The following is a 25,725-nucleotide window of genomic DNA, read 5'->3' as shown; positions in this document are numbered from 1 at the left end:
TTGAAGAACAATATTATATTTTAAAAAATATAGCTTGACTTTGATTGGCTGAGTTTAAGACTTGATTCTGAAAATACAATGAAAGAATGTTTATTTCTAAAACAGTAAGAAAAAACCAATGCATTTACCAAAAGGGGTTCAGGGACCAATATTTACATGCTCTTTAAACCAGTAGTGGTGCATCTCTGGGCTAATTAGTTAAAGTATGTTCAAATTCTCATTCGGCCTGACTGTTTTGGGAATGGAACCCCAAGCCAACATGCTACATGCAGCTGTCGCTGTTTGCAACCAGTTGGTCATTTAAGCAGTCAAATGTTAGAATAGAGAACCTCCTTCCGATACTGACCGAGTTTGCACTAAATGAAAAATATTACTATAAGAAATATACAGAAAGTAAGGCATCGTTCACACCAAACGTATTGTCCGCCGCTGACTGTGAGCGCGCGTTACGCAGTTTATTGCTTTTCCATATATATTGAAATTGTCGTTCACACCGAACCGACTATACGCTGTTACGTCGTCTGTTGTAGCTGACTCTCAGTAGCCGATTATTTTACTACGCGACTATGCACGGCGGACGCGGATTGGCTACGCGGACGCAGTTGCCGAATAGCGCCGCTCCGCCGCGTACGCACCGCCGCTCCGCCGCGTCCGCACCGCCGCGCAGTGATGCCAGATTGGGGGGATTCCCCCCAAATTTGGGGGTATTTTCTGCCCACGGGGGATTTTTTGGGGGGAACAATCCTTTGGGGGGATCAGCGGGAAACTACACAAGAAACTGTAAGAATTTTCACTGTACATGAAATATTTTTATTGAGCCTAAGTTACTATGGACGTCTGACATTGTTCTTTTCGCAATTGTTTAAACGTGATTGATTTGATTATAATAAATAAGTGTTGATTACAGTACAAGTTGTTTTCCTCTTACCTTAAAGTAATTGTCAATCTTTCTTCTGGCTGAATAGCACGTCGATAATTAGTGTCCCTTTTATATAAACTTATACGTATTAAAGATAGTAACTCATCGAATGTTTTTACTGTCATACGAAAATATTTCTTGAACTTATTTGGATAAAGTCTATATTCGAAATATAAAGTATGAAATTGACCAAGAAAACATCTCTTCAAATTTAAGGGATGTACCCACAATCTCTTCTTTTTATTATTTTCGTCTTCCTCTAGAGCTTCGCAAATGGCAACTATCTGAATGCGCATCATTTAATTGAAATATCAGTAAACGTCCGATTTTTTTTAAAAATACACTAGTTTTATCGTATGGGAACCACGAGTGATCTCAGAGATCGTTTATAAAATACTACGAGCAACTTCAAATACTGAGCTCTTTTATGTGTAGAATAGTCGGCCGCTCAGCGTACGCATCTAGTGTGAACCTACACGAGCGTATTCTTTTGTTCACACATGTAGCGCATCGTACGCTATAGCCTATTGTCGGCTTGGTGAGTACGCGTACTGCAGATTGAGTCGACGTTCACACTGAGGCCGACTGTGAGTATACTCACAGTCAGCGGCGGACAATACGTTTGGTGTGAACAATCCCTAAGTGTGACAATGACGACTGGCAACAGAACCCAAATCATTTTTCAATTTTTAATCATGACAAACTGCTAATTAGATTATTTTAACTAATTTCCTACTTATAATATGGCATGGTTTTCCTTTACTTTATACATATATAGTAGTACAGACACACTTTTTCCCAATAAGCTGTCGAAATTTTGACTACCAACAGTTTATTTCTTTATATATCATGGAGCTCTTAAAATCTACATTGGTCAAAGTGGTATTTGTCTTTTCGGTGTTTGTCGGTATTTGTGATGCAAAAGGTAAGTTTAAAAAAAAATCAATTTACATCTATTAAAATTTTATTTATAATTTGAGCGAAAAAGAACAATACTGTACGTATTTTTTCAGTCTGTACGGTAAGTGAACTTGTAATCCACGTACACAACAGAGATATTGACAATTTTTAAACATATTTATAAAACAATGTTAATGTTTTTTAAATATTGTTTTAAACTTTATTTTTTCTTACATGTTCTTCCTCTTCAGATCGTGATAAAGAAATAAACTGTTACTCATGTAACACCATGTCCAGTATTTTAAATGCGTCGGATTACACGTGCAGGTCTGATTTGACAAATGTGCCAACATGCAAGGGCCATGAATGCCAAGTCGTGAGAATTGAATGTAAGTCCTACCTGAATATTATTATACTTCGGCCGTTCAGAGAATGCGTTCCTGACACCTATCAGTTAGTCACGACTAGTGATGGGCACAACATAACACTGAGTTCGTTACCGTTCCTTCAAAATGAACCGCCGCATTATTTTAAGATTATTTTCGTTTTAAATTGGCGGAATCATTTGTTTTATATTTTAGTTATTTAAGTGGAAACCAAAAAAAGGTAATATTCATATAATAAAATTATTTTATTTATTCTTTGTTACAAGTACATTGAATTGAATGTGCGAACAGAATATTAATCAGACTCCGATTTGCTTGAGGAGGTGGTGTCTTCATCATCATCTTCGCCTACATGTATAATTATATTATTATCAATAACAGAATCAATCCTGATATCTCGGTCTAACAAAAGCCGGGTAATCAAATAAAAACAGATCGAAAACACTTGAAAAACGTGGTCTATGCGCACGAAACGACAACGGACGACTGTTTTAGCGTCACAAAATGGCGGCCCATAACGCCATTTGGGGTTACCATTTTTAATCTAAGTATAAAAATGCGGTTTGGTCATAGTTTTATTTTTATTTTTCATAAAAGTTATAATTAAGTCTTATAGTCCATTATTTTCCAATTCTTAAAAAGAAAATCAAAACGTATTATTTTATATTATAACTGTATAAGAACAGATTACGATACTTGCCTGTTATTTTTAGCACAGCACTACAAAATATAAACCGCTGACATAACCTTGTAATAGCGCAGTATAGATTTAGAAAAATATTGTTTACCAAGTTATTTGACACTCAGTTTGGCACAAAATTATAACATTCATTGATTATTGATATAATAATGTTGTTTTAATGCTCCTCAATTGTTAAAACGGTAAACAACCAGCAAAAATATTTTTATCGTAACTGCAACGCCATTGCAAAGTTACGTCGTCAGTTCAATCGCGACGTGTCAGGAACGCATTCTCTGAATGGCCGAACTATAACGCGAAAGTATATCGGGTGTGTTGTACCTAACCAAATTAAATTAAATACATTAATATACTGGTTAACGTCGATTAGCACAAAGAGAAAATAAAAACGTAAAAATAAAAAATGCATTTTTCAAAGTAAATAGAATAAAAATGTCCGAGAATTGGAACACCATAAAGAGTCAGTCATTGCACACAACGGATATTCCTCCTTGAAAACTGACAGATGTCAACTAGTCAAAACATTCGATACTCCTAACTTTATCTCTGCTTTACACATGATGTTGAAAAATTACTCCCGTGGCTAAACCACTGAATGGCTAAGGTTATTTTTTTTACAATTCTCCATAGAATATCATAAAGTATATGTGATAGATTTAATGTGATTAGGTACGACACACACAAAGGCTTTCAAACGAGACCATAAACATTTAACAGTAAATATTGTATTGGCAATCGGGGCGACCATTTTTTTTTGCCCGGGCGTGTAGTTGGTTATAGTCTCGGTAGATGACGAAGCTTTTTTTTTTATTTATCTTATATCACAAAGGTAGCCATCTTATGTGCTAAGCCCCACAAAACCGTTGTAATGGTTTGACTGTGGGGTCAGTGAGTATCTTTAATAACAAATTAATTTACTTATAACTAAATACCATATAGATAATGACAAAGAACTTGCAATTACATAATATATAAAACTTAAATAATTGCTTTTACAGATTCAGGAGATGAAATGATAATACGAGATTGTATGGTACGTCATAAAGATGGAGCAATGATGACATTTTTGGGGCCATCTTTCGAGAAGTCCGTAACACGAAAATTTTTTGGCGCCAAAATATCTTGGAGATCCTGTGACACAGAATTGTGCAACTGGGGGGTAGCACAGAGAGCACAGACCTTAATTCTGTTCCTTAGTACTGTGTTGCCTTTGTCCGTGTATTGTTATTATTTTTAATTTTGTATTACATATATAAATTGACGGCTTATAAATGCTTGTGCGCGAAATTGCAATGTAAACTGCCTTAAAGAGAAAATAATAGAAACTACTTTAAGTGTAATGATGTATTGTATATTCCTTGCTTATAATAACCCTTTTGTTTTTTAATATAAATAAATTATTTTTACTAGCTATTATTTTCTCAATTTTTATTTTCTGACCATTTTTTATACGATTGTACATAATCACGTTACTAGTCAAATTAGTTCTAAATGGAAAGCTAGACGCGCTTATTAAAATCCAGATCTATTCGACAAAATGAAATAAATATTTTGAGTTTGAGTTTGAAAAAAATAGAATTTAGTTTATCGCCAACCGTACTTTCAGTTACATGTAGAGCAATTGTAGCCGCCGAATCAAATTAACTGGCATTCTAAACTCCAGTAAGAATCCCTTTAAGCTCAGAAATGCCATTGTATTCCATCATGGAGGTTACGAGACTCCGTCTTTGATTCCCGTATAGCACTATTAAGGTCGGCAAACACTCCACATTAGTGTCAATTTCAAAATGTACCTAGAAAATAGCATTCCAAAGTAAATCTTAATTAAACCACCAATGGCGTTTGTGTTTTATTTGGTACTTATCTTATTTTTAGTAGCATTTTTTACCCCTCTAAAAATAATTTGATAGAAGGAATAGAATGTGCATTCGCTCGTTTTAATAAATTAAGGTCAAATATTCGCTATTTTATTCGAAGGTTCAAACTTGTCTGTTTACCATATCTGTATATCTTCCTGCGCCTAATTAAGTACAGTAAAGAAATACAGGGTGCACCTGTGTCTGCGCAAATACTATAATCTCCTTTCGTGAGAACAGCCGTCTCGGCCGATAATTAGCTAGGAAACCATTATTATTTTAGTGTCTACGAGACCAATTTTTGAAAGTCGAACGTGGAGCTGAAGCCAATACGTTGAAGCCATTTTGAGGCAACTTTAAACATTAAATATAAATATATATATAAAAAAAAACATTTAAAAATATAAAAAATAGGTGACCACCGATATCGGGCACAGGTTCTAAGGTACCAGTTGTAAGGGGCCCAGAGACGAAACCTCCCGGCAATATTATTATAATGTTTATGTTACATTTAGGAACGATGCAGTGTAGTGTGTGCTAACCTTAACAAGGATCTCCATCGTCATATCCAATTCTCTTGTTAGTCGTCGCGAAGTAATTATTTGAATCACTGAGGCGAATGTGTGAGCTTTCTGTCTCAGCATTATAGTATACTATAGCGCGGGCTTACTCACGAAGGTTGAATAGTTGTTCCACCAGAAAGGGTTTTATTTTAATGAAAATTTACAGGAAGTTTAAGCTTGCGTTTATTTCTTTTGGTCGATTGTAGGATTGCAAAAAGACAGCTGTCAATTTTCAACGGTAAATGGCATTTTTGTACTGAATGACCGACAAATTGACATAATGTTATAAAATACCTAAATTTTTCCGGAGTCATCTATATTCATTTATTCTACAATATTTTAAACTGTGGATCTTAAAAATATTTTTTTTTTTCTTTTACTATAATCTTGCGAATACTCATATTCGCAGGTTAAGCAACTGAAGTACTTACACGAATTTCATGTACTCATGTCTAATTCCAAGTTATTTTTGGAGGCAATCGAAAATGTTAGCTATCAGAAATGTTCGTTTACAATATCAAAGAAACCAATACATTTTAAATATCAAAGAGTCCCCAAATCGGCTGAATTAGTGTTCATTCAACTATCACATGTTATTTTCGTAGAAAAATACTTAGTATGTGTGTAAATACATACATCGTTATTCATATCAGTGACAAAAATAAAACAACATTTATTCTACATTGATAAATATACCAATTATTTATTCTACATTGATAAACATACCAATTATTAACCGACTTCCCAAAAAACGGGGAGCTTTTCAATTCGGATATTACCAATTAAGACCAAAGCTATAGATAACACTATACAACAGTGAAGGTAGAGCTGACCTGATGATGAAGCCGAAAGGAACTTGAGGGAACTCCGCAACGGTATCTACTAACTACCTGGTGTTTGGGCTTATATTATTCGTATTGATATGAACTTTCCACATAGTGACCTACCTATGCTTCCACTGAAAAGCTAAATGTAAAAGAAAATAAGTTATTTTTTAATGACAAATTCAACTTTATAATAGGTAGTACTAAATCAACTCCATACATATTATTTTCAATTTTCAGTTTCATTCCTTGTTCTCCATACCTAGTTTCTTGGTCCAAAATCATTAAGGTCTGTTTAAGGAAGTGATATAAGGTGATAACAGGGTGACACGTCATGGGGCCGGCCATTACGCAGCGTCTATGGGCCTTACGCCCTCATCTTACTCCCCAGATGGATGACGCGTCGTTCCGAATTCCTACACATTACACTGTTATGAACTCCTGGTATCTCTAGTGATGTTACATCGAATGAATTGGTGAGTTTTAGACGATAAAATGAAAAAAAAAATACTAGAGTGTGAAAACAAAATACTTCGTGACATCGATTGCGCAATGGAAACAATTCCGGACTACCGAACTTGAGGTCCGGGGTTCGATTCCCGGTTCGGTTGACATTTGTGTGATGAGCGTGCTTGTTGGCCGTGGTCTGATATGTATTTATGTAGTTTATCAGTTGTGTTAGCACCCATAATGCAAATTAATTTATAACTTACCATGGGGCTAACCGACAGTGTATGAAAATTATTTGGACCTCAAGACAGCGAGTATTTTTAAATGCCCTCATATTCTAACCGATCTATTCTTTGTTTTTCGATTAGATCTTTTGTTTTTTAAGTCAGTAACCGATATCGATAGATTGAATGATTCGCCATGAAAGTTTAGGTCGCCCTAGACAGGCCGCTAGTGTTCTGTAAATAAAAGAGACGCATCGACATATTACCTACTGTCCTGTACTGTCACATCACTATTTAAAGCAATTCCTCCCGAATTAAAGACTACGCACAGTTAACAAGAATAAAACGTGAAATGTACGTCATTTTATTTCAACTAATTTGAAGCTAAAGAGACGTAGAACGTTATTAAAGCAATGTTATTGCATTCATTTGTTGTAACTAAGTGTAATTGTATGCTCAGTATTGGGCTTAGAGTCTTCAAATTACCGGAATCGCCATGAATACAAATCTCAATACAAAAATATAAAAAAAACTCGCCTGTCTGAACAATAACGAATTGAAAAGGTAGAACCAAGTTAATAACCGCTTTTGGTTCTTCACTGTTCTCAATCAGTTTGGACTTTTCAACGACAATTAAGAGGTACATACTAAAGAATACAAGGTACCTAGATACCAATAGGTAAAAAAAAACATAACACTTCTTGGCAGTCGGTTACGGTACTTATTTACGCTCGGGGGGCTAGACAATATCCATTTGGAATGAAATCGTTACGTATGCACATTATAAAATTGTCAAACACAAACATCAAATTGACTCACACATATGTACGAGTATGACCAGCGGTCTCGATATGTTGGGAGGTAAGGCCTGGCACTGGCGTCTTCAGTTGGTTCAATGCTCTAAGAGTTTAACCGTTGAAATAAGCTAAATTGTAGGAGGATTGTTTAAATTATATTATTATGGTTAAGTTTTACATAGTTTAAATTACAGTCATGTTGATAGATTTTCAGGGTTTTTAAAACATCTTAAAATATACTACATGGATTATCTCAAAATAAAATTCCACGTTATTAAATAATAAAAAAAAAATTTACTAGTAAAAAAAGCGTTGTACTCATGTCATCAAACAGATCGATCTCTGAATTTCCAAAACCGAACTTTTTTTTAACCTACCGTTTTCTTTCATTTTGTTTCTTTAAACCCACTAAACCCAGCTCCCAAACTGACTCATACACTATTTGCTTATAAAACTTTCTTACTACCACAAACAGTGTCCAACTACCCTCATTAAGCCAACTACACCAGTTCTCACTAAACTGTAGGTAAATCGAGGACACAGACAAACAGACAGACCAATTAAAGCTCACTTTGTGGTCTGTGCAAGTTTCTTTAAGACTCATCCAGCAATTAGTAGTTTAATGTTTCAGTTGGCTGAAGGATTACTTATTTAGTTTCTTTTCGGCGATAAGAAGTTTTTTGGAGGGTTCTGAGTTACTTTTATTTTGGAGGATTATCTAATAGATCATTTAGAGTAACCCCGCACTAGCATTTTTTGGCAGCCGATAGTTTGTTTGGGCTCATAAATCAATCATCATCCTCCGAGCCTTTCTTCCCAACTATGTTGGGGTCGGCTTCCAGTCTAACCGGATGTAGCTGAGAACCAGTGCTTTACAAGGAGCGACTGCCCTATCTGACCTCCTCAACCCAGTTTACCGGGCAATCCAATATCCCTTGGTTAGACTGGTGTCAGACTTACTGGCTTCTGACTACCCGTAACGACTGCCACAACGACTACCCCGTACTTACCCGTAACGACCGGGCTCTTAAATCAATATGAATATGAATTCTAGTACGCACATTATAATGATCAGATTAATGGAACCAAGATTTTCTTTAAAAAATAATGCCAAACATCTGGTTAACTGTCGGCCCACTGTTTAGTCTGCAGTGTGTCTAGTCTCTCAAGAACTTCGATTGCAGGTTAAGCAAACACCAATGTTTTTCGAAGAACATACGCTGCGTTAAATTAGATATGAAAATAAAACGACAAATTAAAGTTGAAGCACTTTATTGATGAAAAACAAACAAAGAAACAACTTTGTTGAAAGATGCGGAATATACTTAAAAATACTTAAAACTATTAGAAGGCACATTCAGAAGACATCGGTATATATTTTGTGCACAGTTTATATATGTTCCTGAAATTAAGTTCTAGTTTAGCCAACAAATTGTACCTACAAATATACCAATCAAGACCGAAGTTCACTGATAAAGTAAACGTAAAGTATTCCTAACGAAACTAGTTACTTTGAAAATTGGAACGTACAAAATATATTAGTAACCAGCTGCTTTAAGTCAACATAAAGTGGTCGGTGAACTTGGGTCTCAGACATTATTATATATTAATAGAAGTAAGCACAATACTTAAGGGGTACCACCACACTTGCAAACAAGGTCAGCACGTGAGTTCTCCAAATAACTGAAGAACCAGTCGCAAATGAATCAACAGCTTTATCCTTTATGTTATAAGAATTGCAAAGGTTTTCGTGGCATGTTGACCAAGAAACTTTCAGACCTAAACGCTGCATGCCGCCCTCTTCGGTTGAAAATATCGTGCGTGAGATACCATGTGTATAGTGTTTGCCGTTACACATACGATACACTATGTCATCGCCGAGAACTGAAAAAGAGAAAACATTTTTAAGTAAATGATTAGGCGATGAGCCAGAATAATGCAGTTAATCATGTCTCGTTTTACAATTGAATAATTGAGGCGCTCAAAAAATGTTCGTTGAAAATCTTCGGCAGTCGTTTTCGACAGTCAGAAGCCAGTAGGTCTGACACCAGTTTTACCAAGGGGGGTTGCCCGAGTAACTGAGTTGACTAGGTCAGATAGGCAGTCGCTCCATGTAAAACGCTGGTACTCAGCTGCATTCGGTTAGACTGGAAGCCGACCCCACATAGTTGGGAAAAGGCTCGGGAGATGATGAGTCCACGGCGGCGCTAGTAGCGCTTGTGTTCTTCATTTTAAGTCGTTAGTTGATTCTACATTATGGTTATACCGCCAACAATCAGACGCCACAGCCTCGTTCGTTTTTTATGCACCACGGGCAAGTGAGGTTGGCAATTGAGGCAGGCGATGTTGGTTTGTCCCTTTACACATGACGACCTCGTTGGCGTAATGATCAACATTTACGTGATAAGCGTGTGATCTTAGTGTCATAATGGCACTGGCTAATAAATAGCTTACCATGGGGCCAACCGACCGTGTGCGAATTGTGTCGCGATATTAACTTAGTAAGTAAATAAAAAGTAGGTACTCACATTCCATCTTTAGAACATTGCATTCTTTGCCATAGCACTCACGTACGCCAGTCACATCAGTCCTACAGGTTGCATTGGCCCCGTCCAGTGGATCCGAGAGGCATTCGTAGCACTTAATAAGATTATTTTCTTTCATATATTCTGCAAAAATAAAAGCAAATTAAGTTATGTTTTTTGAAGTCTGGTAAAATGCTGGCTGCATGGTAGGGAAAAGGCTAGGTATAATTTATGGAGATATATATAATTTTAAAGCCGTCTACATCAATGGTTCAGAATAAAATTCGTGGGGTAAAAATGTTGACATGATTTTAGATAACCATCCTTATCTATGGGATTTACCTCTTGCTACTGTGTAATTACATAATCATTATTTATGAAAATACTAGCGGCTAACTAACTAATAACGAGGAAGAGCTCGACCGATTTTGTGCAAATTTCATACAAACAATCTACTAAATTGTCCGAACCACGGCTAAACATTGGTTTTGAATTAGGGAGCCCTTTCTTGGGTTATAAAATTACAACGAAAAGTGACATTATTTTTTATATATGTAGACCTAGCAAACAGTTGACACATGTATAGAGCCCGTTTACAGCACTTTCAATAAAAGGGTAAAAGCCCCGTTAAGGTGCTATCTAGAACCAAGCTGTCGATCAACTGCCTCCAGCACGGAAAGGGACTACACTACTGGTTTTAACTAACTTATTAAAATAACTTCAAAGTGCTGTCGCCCTCAGCCTTCATCCGATATCATGCCGTCGGCGTTTGGCAGATCAGTTCCAAATAGTACCTTTTATATCTGACTGGCGACCCGCCCCGGCTTCGCACGGGATAACAGTATTTCCCCACTATTTAATGTTTTTTATTATACATATACACCATCCTCTTTAATCACTCTAACTATTTAAAAAAACCGCATGAAAATCGGTTGCGTAGTTTTGAAGATTTAAGCGTACAAAGGGACGTAGGGACAGAAAAACGACTTTGTTTTATATTATGTAGTGATACTCACTTTCCTCGTCCATGCAGAGACAGATGCCAGAGATCATTATGACCAATGCTGATATAACGAGTTTCATATTGTCCGTTGATAAGGCACTGGAAACGGAGAGATGAAGGAATCTAAATTAATATTTATTGAGAGAACAATTTTTTACTATAAACTAAAAATAAAAAAAAAATGTAAAATAGGGTTTCAGAAAACTACTCAATCAATTCGAAAAATTAAATCATTTGATAAAAAATAATTATGATGCTCAGTAATTTCGTATATGAAAAACGAAAATAATGTTTCCTCAAACAATCAAAGATTCTGCAAACTTAAGCTCAAATCTTCTCTTTGATATTATGACGTCAACGATTGCCGATCCACATTATTAAGCATTGTTCACGTATTTTAATCATTTATCCGATATGTTTAAAAGACAAACTTCAAGACTCACCTTTTGATTAACAACCAGCTTCAAATTGATAAATAACTAACTTCCACTCTGTTGAAAATAAAAGCACACTAAAAACAACTGGGTTCTAATAATTATTTAACTTTAACTTTTCTATAATATTTAGACGCGTGTCACAAGGCGACTAAAAACAGAATGACTCTTAACTGTGGTCTGACATAACTATTTACACTTCTGCCAATCATATCGTTTGTACCCTGTAAATCCCCGTAGATTTTAGGGTACCGTAGGCAAAAACCTTTAGAGCGAGAGCACACTACAAAATTTAATTAGGCCGATAGTTGTTTTGGCCTCATAAATCAGTATGAAAATTAATGGAAGTACACACGTACCAACGATGAAGTATTTTTTCCGGTATCAGTACTTCTTAGACTACAAACTTAGATTAAAGAACAATGTCAGACGACCATAGTAACTTAGGCTCAATAAAAATATTTCATGTACAGTGAAAATTCTTACAGTTTTTTGTGTAGTTTAATGTCAGAAGCTTTTCTATGTTTTCCACTTTTGCATTGAACTTCTCTAAATCAAATTATTCAAATCAAATCAAATCAAATCAAATCAAAACGTTTATTCGCGTTCGTGACGCACACACAAAAACGAATACATATAAAAGCTCCAAATATTCCAAATTATTAAAACGAAAATCCTGAACTCGATAAACAAAATAATTACTTATTCAACTGATATTTTTTTTTGGAAAAGTTCTAGATAACAATTAAATATTTTATAAGAAGTTAGTATTTTATATTTAAATTGTTGTAGTAAAGAATTTTGTGTCTGTGAGAATTTAGTTTTAAAAGTTAATTGGGTGGGCCGAAACCTGACATTGTTCTTTAGAACTTTAAAAATTTACAGTGTGCGCACGCGCTCAGGCTTAAAAAAATTGATGGTTACTAAAGAATGATACTGGTACTAATGATTTCTTATTTTAATTTAACTAATAAATAAATCTACTCTAATCCATTTTATTTTATCCTTAACTTAAAAGCTAAAGAGTAAGTTTGTGAGCTTCTTTAAACGCGCCTATCTCAGAACTACAGGACCCATTAAAAAAAATCTAAGACAAAAAATATAAATAATCGAATTTTGTGTAAGATTTGGTAAAAGTCTAAAGTATTTTATTATCTGAGTTTATTGTCTACTAAATAAAAAAAAAATCGAATAATCGGACCCAACGGAACCAGCATTGCACTCGGTTCGAGACCCACTTGGTCATTTTTAAAAAAGAGATTTATTAGCTTTTTCGTAGAAATCTTCAATGGTTTTAGAATCGGTTTTGGCCGTAGTTTGGGTCCTTACAAATGCCAGCAAGTGTGGGATTTGTATCCAAGCGTTTCATCAGTTTCTGTAATGACGGTTTAAATTCGTTTCTGCCTTGTCAACATGTTATTTTTTTTTATAAAAATATTTTTTGCAACTCAGATGTAGGTAGTACTCCAACTTTCGCAAGCTCTATAACTTAGTCTAAGCACATACAATTTCACGAAAGAATAAACAATCCATTATAAGATTGTCAATTCAACAATATAGGAGATATTTCATCTATTATATCCGATATTGTGATCTTGATGGCATGAGTCGATCTCTGAGGAAGCACAGATTATCCGCATACCGTGATTTCACGATAGATTCACTTGTGTATCTATTGTACCTACATTGGTAAGTCATACATTATTTTTTTTTCTGTCGTAAAATAATCTTAAGGGCTTATTACACTTGTCTAAATTAAGTAGCCTAATTAGGCTTGTCTAATTAGGTTTCTAAATGATTTAGTGAAACCTACCTTCTCAAATGCTATTACATTTTACTGAATTTAGTAACTGCATCATTCAGATGACTGAATTTAGTCAAGTGTAATAAGCCTTTTAGTCATAGACATCTGAGGGCACACTGCAAACTTTTAGTCGGTCGATAGTTTTCTTTGGGCCAATACTTAAATCAGTATGAAGAATGGGCTAATACTTAAATCAGTAAGAAGGTAGTAAGCACAAAACAAAGATCAGGTATTTAGCCGGTATAAGACGACTGAAAACTTTGATTGGAATCAAGATTTTCTTTTAAAATATTTATTGGCAATCATTAAGGTTCTCTAGGTCTAAAGTCGTAAATAAGTTCCGTATTAATTACATAAGTATGCCAAACCTTTTCTAATTGCAAAACAACGTCTAAATAGGTTACAGAACTTAACTGTTAACCATGTCCCTAAGGATAAGTATTTATTGTCTTGCGTATTGTTCCTTTTTTAAACAAAAACAGCCTTACTACACAAACTAAAACGTCTGTTGAACACTTTCCAAAAAAATGTGGCTGCAAAACGGACCTTATTTCAACGTCATAATTTGACATTTCTTGTCTGCGTCAGGACTGCTGTCACGCCGTCGCCTCCTTCTGCGAAGCGGTCATGCTCGAGAAGGAGGAAGCGGAACACCCGAGAGTACGCACCTCTCATCCCGGCCGCCGCGCTGGACCAGGTAGACACCATGGGCGCCGGGTGTCGCGTGATGACTCCCGGCCACCGTAGGCGTGGGTCTGTGGGCGGTGAGTTCGGGTGGCTCATCGTCCCTCTGTTTGCTTAGACGACAGACCCGTGTCGACGGCGCGCGTTGTTCCACGCGCTCCTCAAAGAGATGTCAGCAACCCCAGCGGGGCCCAGCAGGGCCAAGGCCTGCCGGGGCTGCGGGTTGTTCGAAAGAGATATCGCGGCCCTGGTACATAAAAGGCCTATGACGGAACACGACGGTTTTTAGTCAGTAAGAGTCTGACACTCCCTCACCGCTGCTAACCCACAGCGGAAGGGGTCATTTGATGATTTTTGACGTCGGAAAAAAAAAGGACTGCTGCCACAACTCACCGATACTCTCGAAATACATAGAGAATTGCTACCAGCTATCATTAGTTGCTACCAATTGCTACCCTCGTGCTTTTGAAGATATTCAGCATCCAAAGGTGATAGCCATTCTGATATCAGGATAAGACGAGTGTTCAACAGACGTTTAAAAGTTTTTGTGGTACGACGGTTTGTGTCTTGTTTTTTGTAAACATCTTTGATTGTTTCTACTTTTGTTTTCATGTTATTGAATGGTTTCGCACATGTGCATCGCTATGCAACTCTGCGATCCTTTATCGCTGCGTCTCAATCGTCTGAAGGGTCTCTAAGGGCTTATAACTGTGTACAAGACGTGCCACTCAGATCCAACGCTTTTGCTGTGGGAAGCTCTTGTCTAATACTTAAAATGTTTTATTTTAAGAGGCTCGGCCGTGGTGTGGTGTAAAATAAATCAAGGTTTTTTAGTTAAGTTTAATAAGTGGTGTGAACTGATAGTCACCCGAGATGTTTAGATGTATGATTTACTTAATGCAAATGAACAGTACGGTAGACTGCAAATCAGTGGTAACTGTCATGCACCTTAACTCAATAGTAATAAGTACGCTTTTCCTATAAAACTATTACCACTGACCAAGTTGACTGTACCTATCGCTTTAAATCGATACTCATTTTTTAACCATCATGGTAAGTTGCACTATGTTTCTTACTATAATGATAACCAAACCAAAAGTAGCCGTGAAATTACTGCCCATTGGCGAATTAAATTTTTTACTCATCTTTAAACCGAAGAGTACAGTCGAAAATATTTGTCAGGAGGTAGAATTTTATTCAGTAATGAGTTTCAAAGACAAAACAATCGATACAACGGAATCCATTGCTACACTCAATACCTCTATAGAAAATGCTCGATCCACGTATTCAAAGACTTCTCGATACATAACGATCACGTAAGCAAAACGCTCAGCAGTTGTTAGGAGCAAACGATTTAGCAAGTTATGCAAATAATGTATTCTACGTGTTAACAATATTAATATAATTTATGAGACACTGTTCCTGTTGATAACTATTATTTACCTAGTCATTTTAGTATACAAAGGTGATTCACACTCGGCATTATTTAATTATTTGAGTTGCTGAGTATCTATTTCAAAAGGTTAAAAGCGAATTGTCATTTTTAAGTACTTACCTGATTTTTTAGTTAGTATGTTAGCAGGGCCAGATTCTATCAAAATTGTTCGCGAAGATTTGTTTACGATTAGAGGTAAATAATGTGTAAAGCCTGTTGGAGTCTACCACAATCATGTCGTGTTCGTGTACCATTTTGTGTTTTGCCATTTTATTGATATTTTAGAAAAGTTATTCTAAGAAAATCTCGCCTCAAATACTGGAAGAAATAGATAAATTTTCATGTTTATTTCTGAGTAACTACATATATCAAACCTACTGTTCGTTCATCGTCCTTAGTAGCTAAATCTTACTTACTTATCACCTACTAGGCAATATTACCGGGTAGTGAGCGCTTCATACAGCCTTCGACTGATAAAGCCCTTCCGACCTTCGCTTAACAAGATATTTAAGCGACTAAAATGGAACCCTTGAAGAGAAAAAAATAGGGTAATATTCAAAACTGTAAGAGCAATATATAATAGGCAGATAAGTACAGTCAATATTTAAAAAATAATTGAGATAAGTTTCAACTGGTTTCATTTATTTACTATCTATGTCTCGGGGAACACCTACCGATGACCGAAAAAAATATAGCCTTTTCTCAGAATGAGTGTAGGTTTCCAACAGTGAAAGAATATTTCAAATCGATTTAGTAGTTTCGGTGTCCGGATAGAAATAAAACCAAAAAACATACTAATATTATTAAGAGGAAAACTTTGTTTTGTAAATACGCTTAAAAACTACTGGACCGTTTTTTAAAATTCTTTCACCATTCGAAAGCTACATTATCCACGAGTAACATAGGCTATATTTTATCCCGGTAAGGGCAGTAGTTACCACGGGACGCGGGTGAAACCGCGGGAAAATGGCTAGTCTATTTATATAATTAAAGATAGTATAGATAAAATGCAAAGTAAATAAACCGGCCAAGTGCGAGTCGGACTCGCGCACCGAGGGTTCCGTACAAATCCTGGTTAGATAAAAAGTGAGTCTCGCGCCAACCGTTCAGTTTAGAACAATCATAGTTATGGTAATTTCGTGAGAGTCAAAATAGCTAATATTTTTTATTTTATAATATAACTAAAATAGTAGGCCAGTACCTTGTAAAAGTTATTTTATTAAAGTTATTTATATACAACATTTTATAGTCATCATTCAGAAATCTGATTGAAAATAACTAATTATGTCTTAAAGGTCATTGGGCATATCTGACCCGCTTTGTAAAAAGTGGCGGACATGAATCAAAGTAGTTTTAAATCGTGGAGAATGGTATGACGTTTCTTTGAATGTCCAGGATCGTTTGAAAAATATAATAGACAAGCAGTTTCAGAGGATTTTACAGGTTGCAATGCTAGTTTTTATTGTTAAAGACTTTTCATAAAGAAAGGATCTGGAAACCCTGAGTAATCGAGGGCAACTCTTGAATATTGTAGTCACGCATCGAGTCAAAACCAGACATGTGAGTGTATTTTTGAGGGTACTTGTAAACAGTGAAGGTTTGGAGCTGATTTGATTATGGAGACTACAGAGAGTCGAGGGAACTCCTGAACGGTATGTTGCAACTACCACGTGTTTGGGCTTATTTTATTCGTATTGGCGAAGACTTTCCACATAGATAGGTTTAACTGCCATTGTGGGATCGATAGCAAAGATCAGATATAGTTATGGGAACTCCTTTACAATTTATAACGTAACCTTGTGTTGGAGCTTATTTTATTTTAGGTGATGAGAATTCACTACTAATGGGATCTATTATTTTTTTAAACATGCATAGAGTTCTCTCGACTTTCTCACGTCTCCATCATCAGGTAAGCTCTAAACTTTCACTGTTTGATAGTATCACCAGACATACATCTGAGAATCAAGTTTTAATCCTATGCATGCCTACAATTTTTTATAGTTGCCCTCGATTTCTCAGGATTTCCATCATCAGATCCTGACCTGATGACAATGGAAATAAACGGCGAGTATACTCTTTCACTACAAAGAAATGATTTCTCAAATCCGTCAAATTTGGTCGTTTAAATTCCCCATTGAAATGAGGAAAATATTTGATGTTTACACCTGATTTTCTCTAGATTCTCACGGTTCACATAGATGCGACTAATGCCATAGTAAATCAGAGCCTTTATCATTATACTGTGCTATATTTCGTTCGTATCCGCCGTGGGTATGGTTTTCATACTAAGGTGCCCAATGACCTTTGAATGATTTAAAATGTTTCATAGTTTAGTGGCAATTATATTTAAGAAGTGTTTGATATGAATTTCAACTTTAATATCTCTACGCGTTCATGTAAAAAAGGGTAGTTAGTAAGTTTATAATTATTAAAAAAATATTTTATGTCGTGTAAGCAAAAATAATATTTTAATATTTTATGTAACTTCAAATTAATCATTTTCGCAATTTTTCCTTTATCTGTACTATATAACGCTGCTTCGTGGCGAATTTCAAGATTCTGAGTTCACGGGAAGTACCTTGTAGGTTTTGATTCCCTAGCGTGTGACAGAAATTCGTCTAAGGTGTCGGTATAACTGCTGTATCTTTTGATCGCGTTAACTTAGAAGTTTGTTTTTTTCACTGCCTAAAGGGACAATAGACTTAGGTATTTGGTATAAATTTCAATTTGATACCTTTATTCGTTCGTGAGAAATAAGGTAGTAAGTTTCATTTTATTAAAATATATTTTTTTATATTATATAACTAAAAAAATGAGATTTTCGTAATTTTTCCTATATTTGCATTATATGACAATGCTTCATGCCAAATTTCAAGACTCTGAGTTTACGGGAAGTACCCTGTAGGTTTTGATTCCTTTGCGAGTGTCGAGAATTTGTTGAAAATATCGACATAATCGGTTGTATCTTTTGATTGGCTTGGCTTAGAAGCTTGATATTTTCACAGCTTAAAGGGACAACAGACCTGAGCATTTCATGTGAATTTCATCTTGATACGTCCACGCGTTCTTGAGATAAAGGGTCTTGACAGACAGACAGACAGACAGACAGACAGACAGACAGACAGACAGACAGACGGACAACAAAGTGATCCTATAAGGGTTCCGTTTTTTCCTTTTGAGGTACGGAACCCTAAAAGTAAGTATATCATCGAATAATAGTCAAACGTTCAGTATAGTGGACGTGAGGTAATGTATGGCACAGTAAATACGAGTTAAAGGCAGGTCAATTGATGTTTACCTTCGAGAAAGGTCGAATATTTATTTTGTTCAGAGACTGTTACTATGTTACGTTGAGCTTCGAATGTGAATGTTTTTGAACAAACGGACAAAGAATTAAACGAAGAACTAGAACATCTATACTAATATTATAAAGACGAAAAAAAAATTTTTTTGTCTGTATGTTTGTAATGAATAAACTCAAAAACTACTGGACCGATGTTAAAAATTCTTTCATCATTAGAAACCTACATTATCTAGAAATAACATAGGTTGTATTTTATCCCGGTATGGGCAGTAGCTCAAACGGGACGAAGGAGAAACCGCGGGAAAATGGCTAGTTTTAACATGGCCGCATTTGTAAAACTATTAGCATGGATAAATGTCGTATACATTAGCCCAAAACAAAGTGGAAAGAACAATTGACATTTTATAAGTTTGAATATAAAATCGTTTATTCAGTCAAGTTATTCATTCCTCAAACTAAAAAAATATATTTAAAACTAAGAAAATATATTTGGAGAAACGCCTATTTTATATGTATATTTTACAGTTTCTACAGAGTTCCTTTTCCAAAAAGTCGTACATCTTTGGTGGGTAAACATTTTTCTAAACGTACTTACATCCCGGACTGAAGTGGTCCCTTCGTCTTCAATATTTACATTAGCTGAATTCGATCGACTATGCGGTATTATCGTACGAGCTAAAACGAATATATGCCCAAGACTTGTATGTGAATTTGATACTTGAGTTTCGGAGTATTTTTTTACAAGGTAAGCAGTTAATGAGAGGAGGTTGAGTATTTAATTTTAAGGTATCGTCTGATTTTAATGTAGAAGTTAAATATGACATAATTACTATAGTAATGATTGTTTTTAAGTGTACCGCGTAACCGAAGGTAAAAATTAAAACTTGTGACCTAGTTGTATCACATAAACCATATTTAGATATAATAAAACTGAAAAGTAGAATAGAGTAGACTAAATGGACGTGACTTTTTGGCTATTTTATCGGTAATGGTACTCCCTCCATGCGTGAGTCCGGCTGGTACTTTAACGGTTTTTTCTTATCGGATTGGTCTAATTCAACATAAACATCATTCATTGTTACAATTTTTTTTTTATTATAGTACTTCCTTAATGGAAGCATTGATTGAAATACAAAGAAGTCTTGTTGATTAAAACAAAACAGCTAACAACATTGTTTTGTTAGTAAATTCTTGCCTGTAAGCAAAAAGTAGGTACCTACATTCATTGTTACATAAATCGCTGAACAAAGAAAGTATTGTCGTAGACTCGGATAACCTACCGAACACGGAGAACAAAATGACTAGCGGAGATGTCATAACGCAGGGATTGTTCAAAAGAGCTACCGCGGCCTTGGTAAGTACATAAAAGGCCTACGAAGGAACATGATGGGTTTTAGTCAGAGAGTCTGACACTCCCTGATAGTGCTAACTAATAGCGGAAGGGCTCATTTGATAATTTAATTCTTTAATCTTTAAATCTAAATTTAAATCTTTAATCTCCTATTAGTAGCGCGCCAAAATGCGGGTGTTCGAGGGACGAGGAACGTTCTATCTCCGCCCTCATATGCATCCTTTGGCGATTTAAATTCAAAATATAATCTTCGATAAAACCATTTGGTCTTGATTTGACAAGGAATCCGAATGCCTCAGTAGTTCTAGTAGACTGACCACGCCTACCGTATTTTTTGACCCACAAGAATGTGCCTGACCTACCTTTCCTTTGACATCTCTGTTCTTTCATTCCTCCGTGTTCTCGAAGCTTGGTTTAACGATCAGCTGATAATGGCGCCGTGTATCCGACATGGCGGCCATTAATCAAAAACTAACGCAACCCGTATTGCGGGGGAAGCCGCGGGAAATACTAGTTAGCCCGTGTGTGCTGGCATGAATTGCTTGCGTTGAATATGATGTTCATGAGTAGGTAGGTAAAGTACTTGATGCCTATAGTAGGTACATAGATAGTGGATAGCCAGGCAATAATGATGATATGATAGGCAAAAATCCTAAAAGTTGTTCTCAAAATAACGAAATGTAAAATCATACGCATATTTTATAGCAAATATCTCAGTTTTCAAAAATAACAAACAACCAATAATAATGAATTGTATTTAATTTTAAGTCTTATAAATAAACCACTTCAAACCATCTACAAATAAAAAAATAAAACTCCGATCTTTCAAAAATCGAACGTGCATTTACAAAGGTCGTTTGAGATAAAACCATGCCTCACTCAACGGACTAGCTGAGAACACGCTCCGCATATTTTGAATTTCGATTGCAGCTCTCGTTGGCAGTCAATCTAGTGCTCTATGGTTTGTGCACCCTAGAGGTTTGTGACCACTGCTAGTAATCTGACAAAGGTCTACCTGGTAGATTGAAAGTGCTTAAAATATAGGTTAGTAATTGGACTACGGGTTTATAGGGAAGATATCCTAGTTCTATAAGCCAATAGGAACTTTATTATTTACTAGCTTCCGCCAGCGGCTTCGCCCGCGTGGTGTGTTGATAAAAAGTAGCCTATGTGTTATTCCAGGGTATCACCTATCTACATACCAAATTTCAATTAAATCGGTCCAGCCGTTTTTGCGTGATTGAATAACAAACATACATCCATACATTCTCACAAACTTTCACATCCTACTTATATTATAAACTAGCTGGTGCCCGCGACTTCGTCTGCGCAGGTTTAGTATTTCGAACAATATGTTTACAAATTGTAGCATATGTGTTATTCTGATGTATAAGCTATATTATTGTAAAGTTTCATTAAAATCCAATCAGTAGTTTTTGCGTGAAAGAGTAACAAACATCCATACATCCATACATACAAACTTTCGCGTTTATAATATTAGTAGGATGTGAAAGATATAAGTAGGATATTTGAGATTATTCATTTTAGAATCTCCCCCACACACTATAAACGTTCACTCAAAGATTAAGTTGGATTTAGTAGTCAAACTTATCATAGTCATTATTTATTTATGTTACCTAAAAGGTTTGGAAAAAGACACCGGAACACATGAATATTTAAACTAGATGAGACAGTAGGAACGACAATTCCTACCTTGAAAAGAAACACTGGAACCAACTCAAGGGCCAGTCAGTCATTTCTATTATTCTCTCCTATTAGACAAAATAACTTAAAAATACATTTTGTCAATTTGAACTGGATCTGACGTGGGTGTTCATTTCAATATACCCACGACGAGGTTGAAACCGCAGAGAAGTATTAATATATAGGTAGCAATATTACAAAAAAACCTGCCTAAAAATCTACAAAGCGTGACTTTTTACATGTTAATAAAGTCTCTCATCAATATTTAAAATGATCAAGCTTGTGAATTATTTGGGTACGGACAAAGAGAATGCCTGAAATCTATCACGTAGCTTCTCACTCGCATTTAAAATTTGATTTGATTGTTAAGCCGTCTACACACTCGCGCGCGAACCGCGCGCGAAGGCGCGAAACACCCGCGTAACATGAGTGTAGATCCGATTCGCATATTCTTCGCGGCTTCGCGGCTCGTTCGCGCTGTGTTCCCCGAAAATTGTCGGTTTTTTGTCCCGCGACAAAGCGCTCGCAGGCGCGAAGCGCGACGTGAACGCGACAAGACTATACATTCGCGCCTCGGGCAGCTCAGTCGCTCAGTAGCAATTGACACGGATGGTTGTGTTTTAGTTTTTTTTTAGGTATATGCTACGATTTTGCTTGCAAAATGAGTAACGTGTGGAGCAATGAATTAGAACTAACATTTATAGAATGTTTTCGTGCTGAGCCGGTATTATGGGACATTAATTTGAAAGATTATAAAAATAAACTGAAAACCCATGATGCTTGGATGCGGATAAGTACGGTGATGGAAATACCAATTGATGAATTGAAAAAGAAAAAAGGTTCTCTCATGTCAAGCTATAGGAGCTACAAGGGAAAAGTTAAGAAGTCCGTTCAATCGGGAGCTGGTGCCGATGAGATATATCAGCCCATTTGGTTCGCTTATGAAGCAATGGATGCTTTTTTGGGAGATACTCTAAAGTGTAAAAAAAGTATGAATACGGTTAGTAGATAACTTTATTTTTTAATAGTTAGGTACTTAAATATTACTTAAATATTTTGTGAATTCGTTTCTTATTTCTGTGGCGTTATTTGCTGATCGCCGAGGTACTCTTCTCAAGTTACGAAAAGCGGATGTATTTTCTTGATCTGTCCTCCATGATCCAGGTTGTATAAGTACTCCATCATCATCAAACATATCAATAGATCCGGGTGGTGTATAGATATGTAAAGAAGTAGAACTTCGTCTCAAGAAGTTATGTAGTAGTATACAAGTATATGTTATAAGGCGAGCCTTTTGTGGTTGTAATGGGATTGGTTTTCTAAACACTCTAAATCTGGCCGCCAATATACCAAAAGTATTTTCTACCACTACCCGAGCTGAAGATAATCTTTTGTTGAATTCACGTTTTGCAGATCCTATGTTGTGCTGATCAGGATAGGGCTTCATTAAATGTTCTGACAGTGCAAAGGCTCCATCCCCCAAAAAAACGTAGGGCACATCAATGTTCGAACCTGGTAATGGATGCGGTGGTGGTAAATTTAAGCTGTTTGTACACATCTTGTTCCATAAAATACTATTTGTAAAAACTCCACCGTCACTTATTCTGCCTTGGCAACCAATGTCAGCAAACATGAAATTGTATTGACTATCAACTAATGCTAGTAATACTATACTGTAGGTTCTTTTATAATTATAGTATACAGAACCAGAATTGAATGGACAGTCGAGAACAATATGTTTGCCGTCAATAGATCCAACCGCTCGAGGAAACTTCCTTGCAAATCCTCTTTCAATACGCAGCCACTCTTCTGGACAAGATGGTATCTGCAAAAAACATAACATATATAAAACCTTCATGTAAAAAACAGTATTTAAGTGCCTAAATGTATGTGTGTTTTTTTAGGAACGTGGAATAAAGGAGCCTAAAGAAGTAAATCTCGAAGCTATTAAAGAGAATGTTGAAGAAATGAATGAAAATCGAAGTCAGTCTATTAACACCCAAAAAGACAGTGACCAGACAATCCACCGACGCAAAATCTCTTCAGAAGTGGTTGACGCAGGAAATGTCGTTAAAGACGCTCTTATCACCTTCAAATCCACGCTAAAAAGGAACCCATTACAGCCTATTCAGCAAGACGATGATTGCGATTTATACGGAAAACTATTAGCAAATAAGTTGCGAAAATTATCTGAAAAGAATAGATTGAAGTTGATGCACGACATTGATGGGATGTATTTACAATACCAATTTGATGACCCTTTAGTGATGACTCCATCGCCACCTCATTTTTATGAACCAAGAACAGGCACATCATCATCTACGCATTCAGAGCCTCCATTTCATTACGGGCAGGCGAATCAAAATACTTATTACCAAAATAGACAAGTAATATCAGCCCCACCTTCTAATATCATTATTCAATCGAACCGGCTAATTCGTACACCAGATTATCCTGTCCTTCATTTACCAGAGAACCAAGATGCAAACACATCTGATCATAATAATGATATAGTTCAGACAGCTTTTGACTTAAGTTAAATACCTACTGAAATTACCGAATTTTGTTTTTATTGTCTATTGAATTTTGTTATTATATTTGGTTGATTTTGCAAAGTTATATTCTAGATTCTAAGTAGTTCTGTATATGCATAATAAAAGTATTAAATTGATGTCCTTACTTTTATTTCATCCTCTAACACTTCACATAGGGCATGGCAAACTTCGGGTATAATTTTTGATATTATTTGTGGTGAAACTTTGAACAAAAAATGAAGGCTTTCAAAGTCATCTCCTGTTGCTAAGTATCTCAGTGTTATAGCGAGACGTATCTGGGCAGGAATAGCTTTTCGTAATTGGGTGTCTTGTTTTGAAATTCGTGTTGAAATTTGACTAAGCAAATATTCAAAATCATTTAATGACATCCGGGAAAACTTTTTGAATTCATCTGTAGGTTCTGCAACTAGTTCATTCAACTGCTCCTCCATGGTTGCACTGTAACAAAATACAAAGTTATCAAGTATCAGATCCCACATCACAAGATATGTTACAGCGGCGTATTACATTTTAACTGTTATTAAAACTGTAATTTTATATAGCTAAAAGTGAATATATATTTATTTCACCCATCTTGTACTACGTACTTACTATATCCTAAACTCTATGAGAAAGCATAATAAATTGGTACTTACCTGGTTCTGTTTCGGTGAATGGTGGTAATCCACCATCTCCGTTTTCTTTGCTTCTTTTGAATTGTTTGTTTTTTCTTTATGGCGTAACTATAAATTGCTAAAGCGCAAAGTAGCCCCGCAGCTGCTGTAGTGGTTTCACTGTCCATACCGACTACAAATAAACTATATTGATTAAATGCTTGGCGTGCATACGCGTCAAGTGCGCGAACTATACTGAGAGCCCGGCGCGAACCTCTGCCAGTGTGGACAGTTGGCAGTTCTTGCTCCAATTCGCGCCGCGATTCGCGTCGCGATTGGCGCCGTGATTCGCGCGCGAGTGTGTAGATGGCTTTAGTCTTTCAGGCAAGAACTACTAAACCTATTTTGATAAAAATAACGATTGCTATAGAGAAAGCAACATAGCCACAACGATTGCTATTCAGTAGTACTCAATTGCTAGTCAGTAGCAATAGTTGTTGACCCAAATGCGTAGCTTTTAAAAAAGAGTATGCACTTGAAGGCATTTAGAGTTATTTAAAAAACAACAATAAACCAAAGTCATATTTTAACACAGTCTATTCAGAAATCTATAACAAAATCTGTGGAAAAACCCCATCCAACCATAACCAATATTCGAGTTTACAAATGTTTACATAGACTCTCCATCACTCAAAGAGTATTTAAACATCAGGA

The 25,725-nt window shown here is 36.0% G+C and overlaps 4 protein-coding genes across 4 annotated transcripts; 2 read left to right on the top strand and 2 right to left on the bottom strand.

Moving 5' to 3' along the window:
- The first annotated feature begins 1,726 nt into the window (after positions 1-1,726).
- LOC124646260 lies at positions 1,727-4,318 on the top strand. The gene is made up of 3 exons (XM_047186376.1): positions 1,727-1,844; positions 2,071-2,208; positions 3,904-4,318. The coding sequence occupies exons 1-3, from the start codon at positions 1,769-1,771 to the stop codon at positions 4,140-4,142; spliced, it is 453 nt and encodes a 150-aa protein (XP_047042332.1). The 5' UTR covers positions 1,727-1,768; the 3' UTR covers positions 4,143-4,318.
- A 4,556-nt stretch (positions 4,319-8,874) lies between these two features.
- LOC124646099 lies at positions 8,875-11,747 on the bottom strand. The gene is made up of 4 exons (XM_047186145.1): positions 11,591-11,747; positions 11,161-11,246; positions 10,148-10,288; positions 8,875-9,503 (listed from the first exon to the last, which is right to left on the bottom strand). Exons 2-4 carry the CDS (start codon positions 11,225-11,227, stop codon positions 9,226-9,228), a joined length of 486 nt encoding a protein of 161 aa, XP_047042101.1. The 5' UTR covers positions 11,228-11,246; positions 11,591-11,747; the 3' UTR covers positions 8,875-9,225.
- Positions 11,748-22,238: 10,491 nt separating this feature from the next.
- Positions 22,239-24,534, top strand: LOC124646227. The gene is made up of 2 exons (XM_047186336.1): positions 22,239-22,863; positions 23,768-24,534. The coding sequence occupies exons 1-2, from the start codon at positions 22,525-22,527 to the stop codon at positions 24,401-24,403; spliced, it is 975 nt and encodes a 324-aa protein (XP_047042292.1). The 5' UTR covers positions 22,239-22,524; the 3' UTR covers positions 24,404-24,534.
- LOC124646226 lies at positions 22,860-25,379 on the bottom strand. Its single transcript, XM_047186335.1, has 3 exons — positions 25,054-25,379; positions 24,544-24,856; positions 22,860-23,688 (listed from the first exon to the last, which is right to left on the bottom strand). The coding sequence occupies exons 1-3, from the start codon at positions 25,197-25,199 to the stop codon at positions 22,900-22,902; spliced, it is 1,248 nt and encodes a 415-aa protein (XP_047042291.1). The 5' UTR covers positions 25,200-25,379; the 3' UTR covers positions 22,860-22,899.
- Between the last annotated feature and the right edge of the window lie 346 nt (positions 25,380-25,725).

This window comes from Helicoverpa zea, chromosome 3 (assembly GCF_022581195.2).
Source record: "Helicoverpa zea isolate HzStark_Cry1AcR chromosome 3, ilHelZeax1.1, whole genome shotgun sequence".
NCBI classification, from domain to species: Eukaryota; Metazoa; Arthropoda; class Insecta; order Lepidoptera; family Noctuidae; genus Helicoverpa; species Helicoverpa zea.
The sequence above is the reverse complement of the archived record's forward strand: the minus strand, read 5'-3'. Positions and strand labels throughout refer to the sequence as shown.

Coding starts and splice junctions, on each gene's coding strand:
- LOC124646099 (XM_047186145.1), bottom strand. CDS start 11,227: ATGAAACTCGTTATATCAGCATTGGTCATAATGATCTCTGGCATCTGT. Junction 10,289..11,160: donor TCTCTGCATGGACGAGGAAA/GTGAGTATCACT, acceptor TTATTTTTGCAG/AATATATGAAAGAAAATAAT. Junction 9,504..10,147: donor CAATGTTCTAAAGATGGAAT/GTGAGTACCTAC, acceptor TCTCTTTTTCAG/TTCTCGGCGATGACATAGTG.
- LOC124646227 (XM_047186336.1), top strand. CDS start 22,525: ATGAGTAACGTGTGGAGCAATGAATTAGAACTAACATTTATAGAATGT. Junction 22,864..23,767: donor GTAAAAAAAGTATGAATACG/GTTAGTAGATAA, acceptor GTGTTTTTTTAG/GAACGTGGAATAAAGGAGCC.
- LOC124646226 (XM_047186335.1), bottom strand. CDS start 25,199: ATGGACAGTGAAACCACTACAGCAGCTGCGGGGCTACTTTGCGCTTTA. Junction 24,857..25,053: donor ATTCACCGAAACAGAACCAG/GTAAGTACCAAT, acceptor ATTTTGTTACAG/TGCAACCATGGAGGAGCAGT. Junction 23,689..24,543: donor TGTTAGAGGATGAAATAAAA/GTAAGGACATCA, acceptor TGTTTTTTGCAG/ATACCATCTTGTCCAGAAGA.
- LOC124646260 (XM_047186376.1), top strand. CDS start 1,769: ATGGAGCTCTTAAAATCTACATTGGTCAAAGTGGTATTTGTCTTTTCG. Junction 1,845..2,070: donor CGGTATTTGTGATGCAAAAG/GTAAGTTTAAAA, acceptor CTTCCTCTTCAG/ATCGTGATAAAGAAATAAAC. Junction 2,209..3,903: donor CCAAGTCGTGAGAATTGAAT/GTAAGTCCTACC, acceptor TTGCTTTTACAG/ATTCAGGAGATGAAATGATA.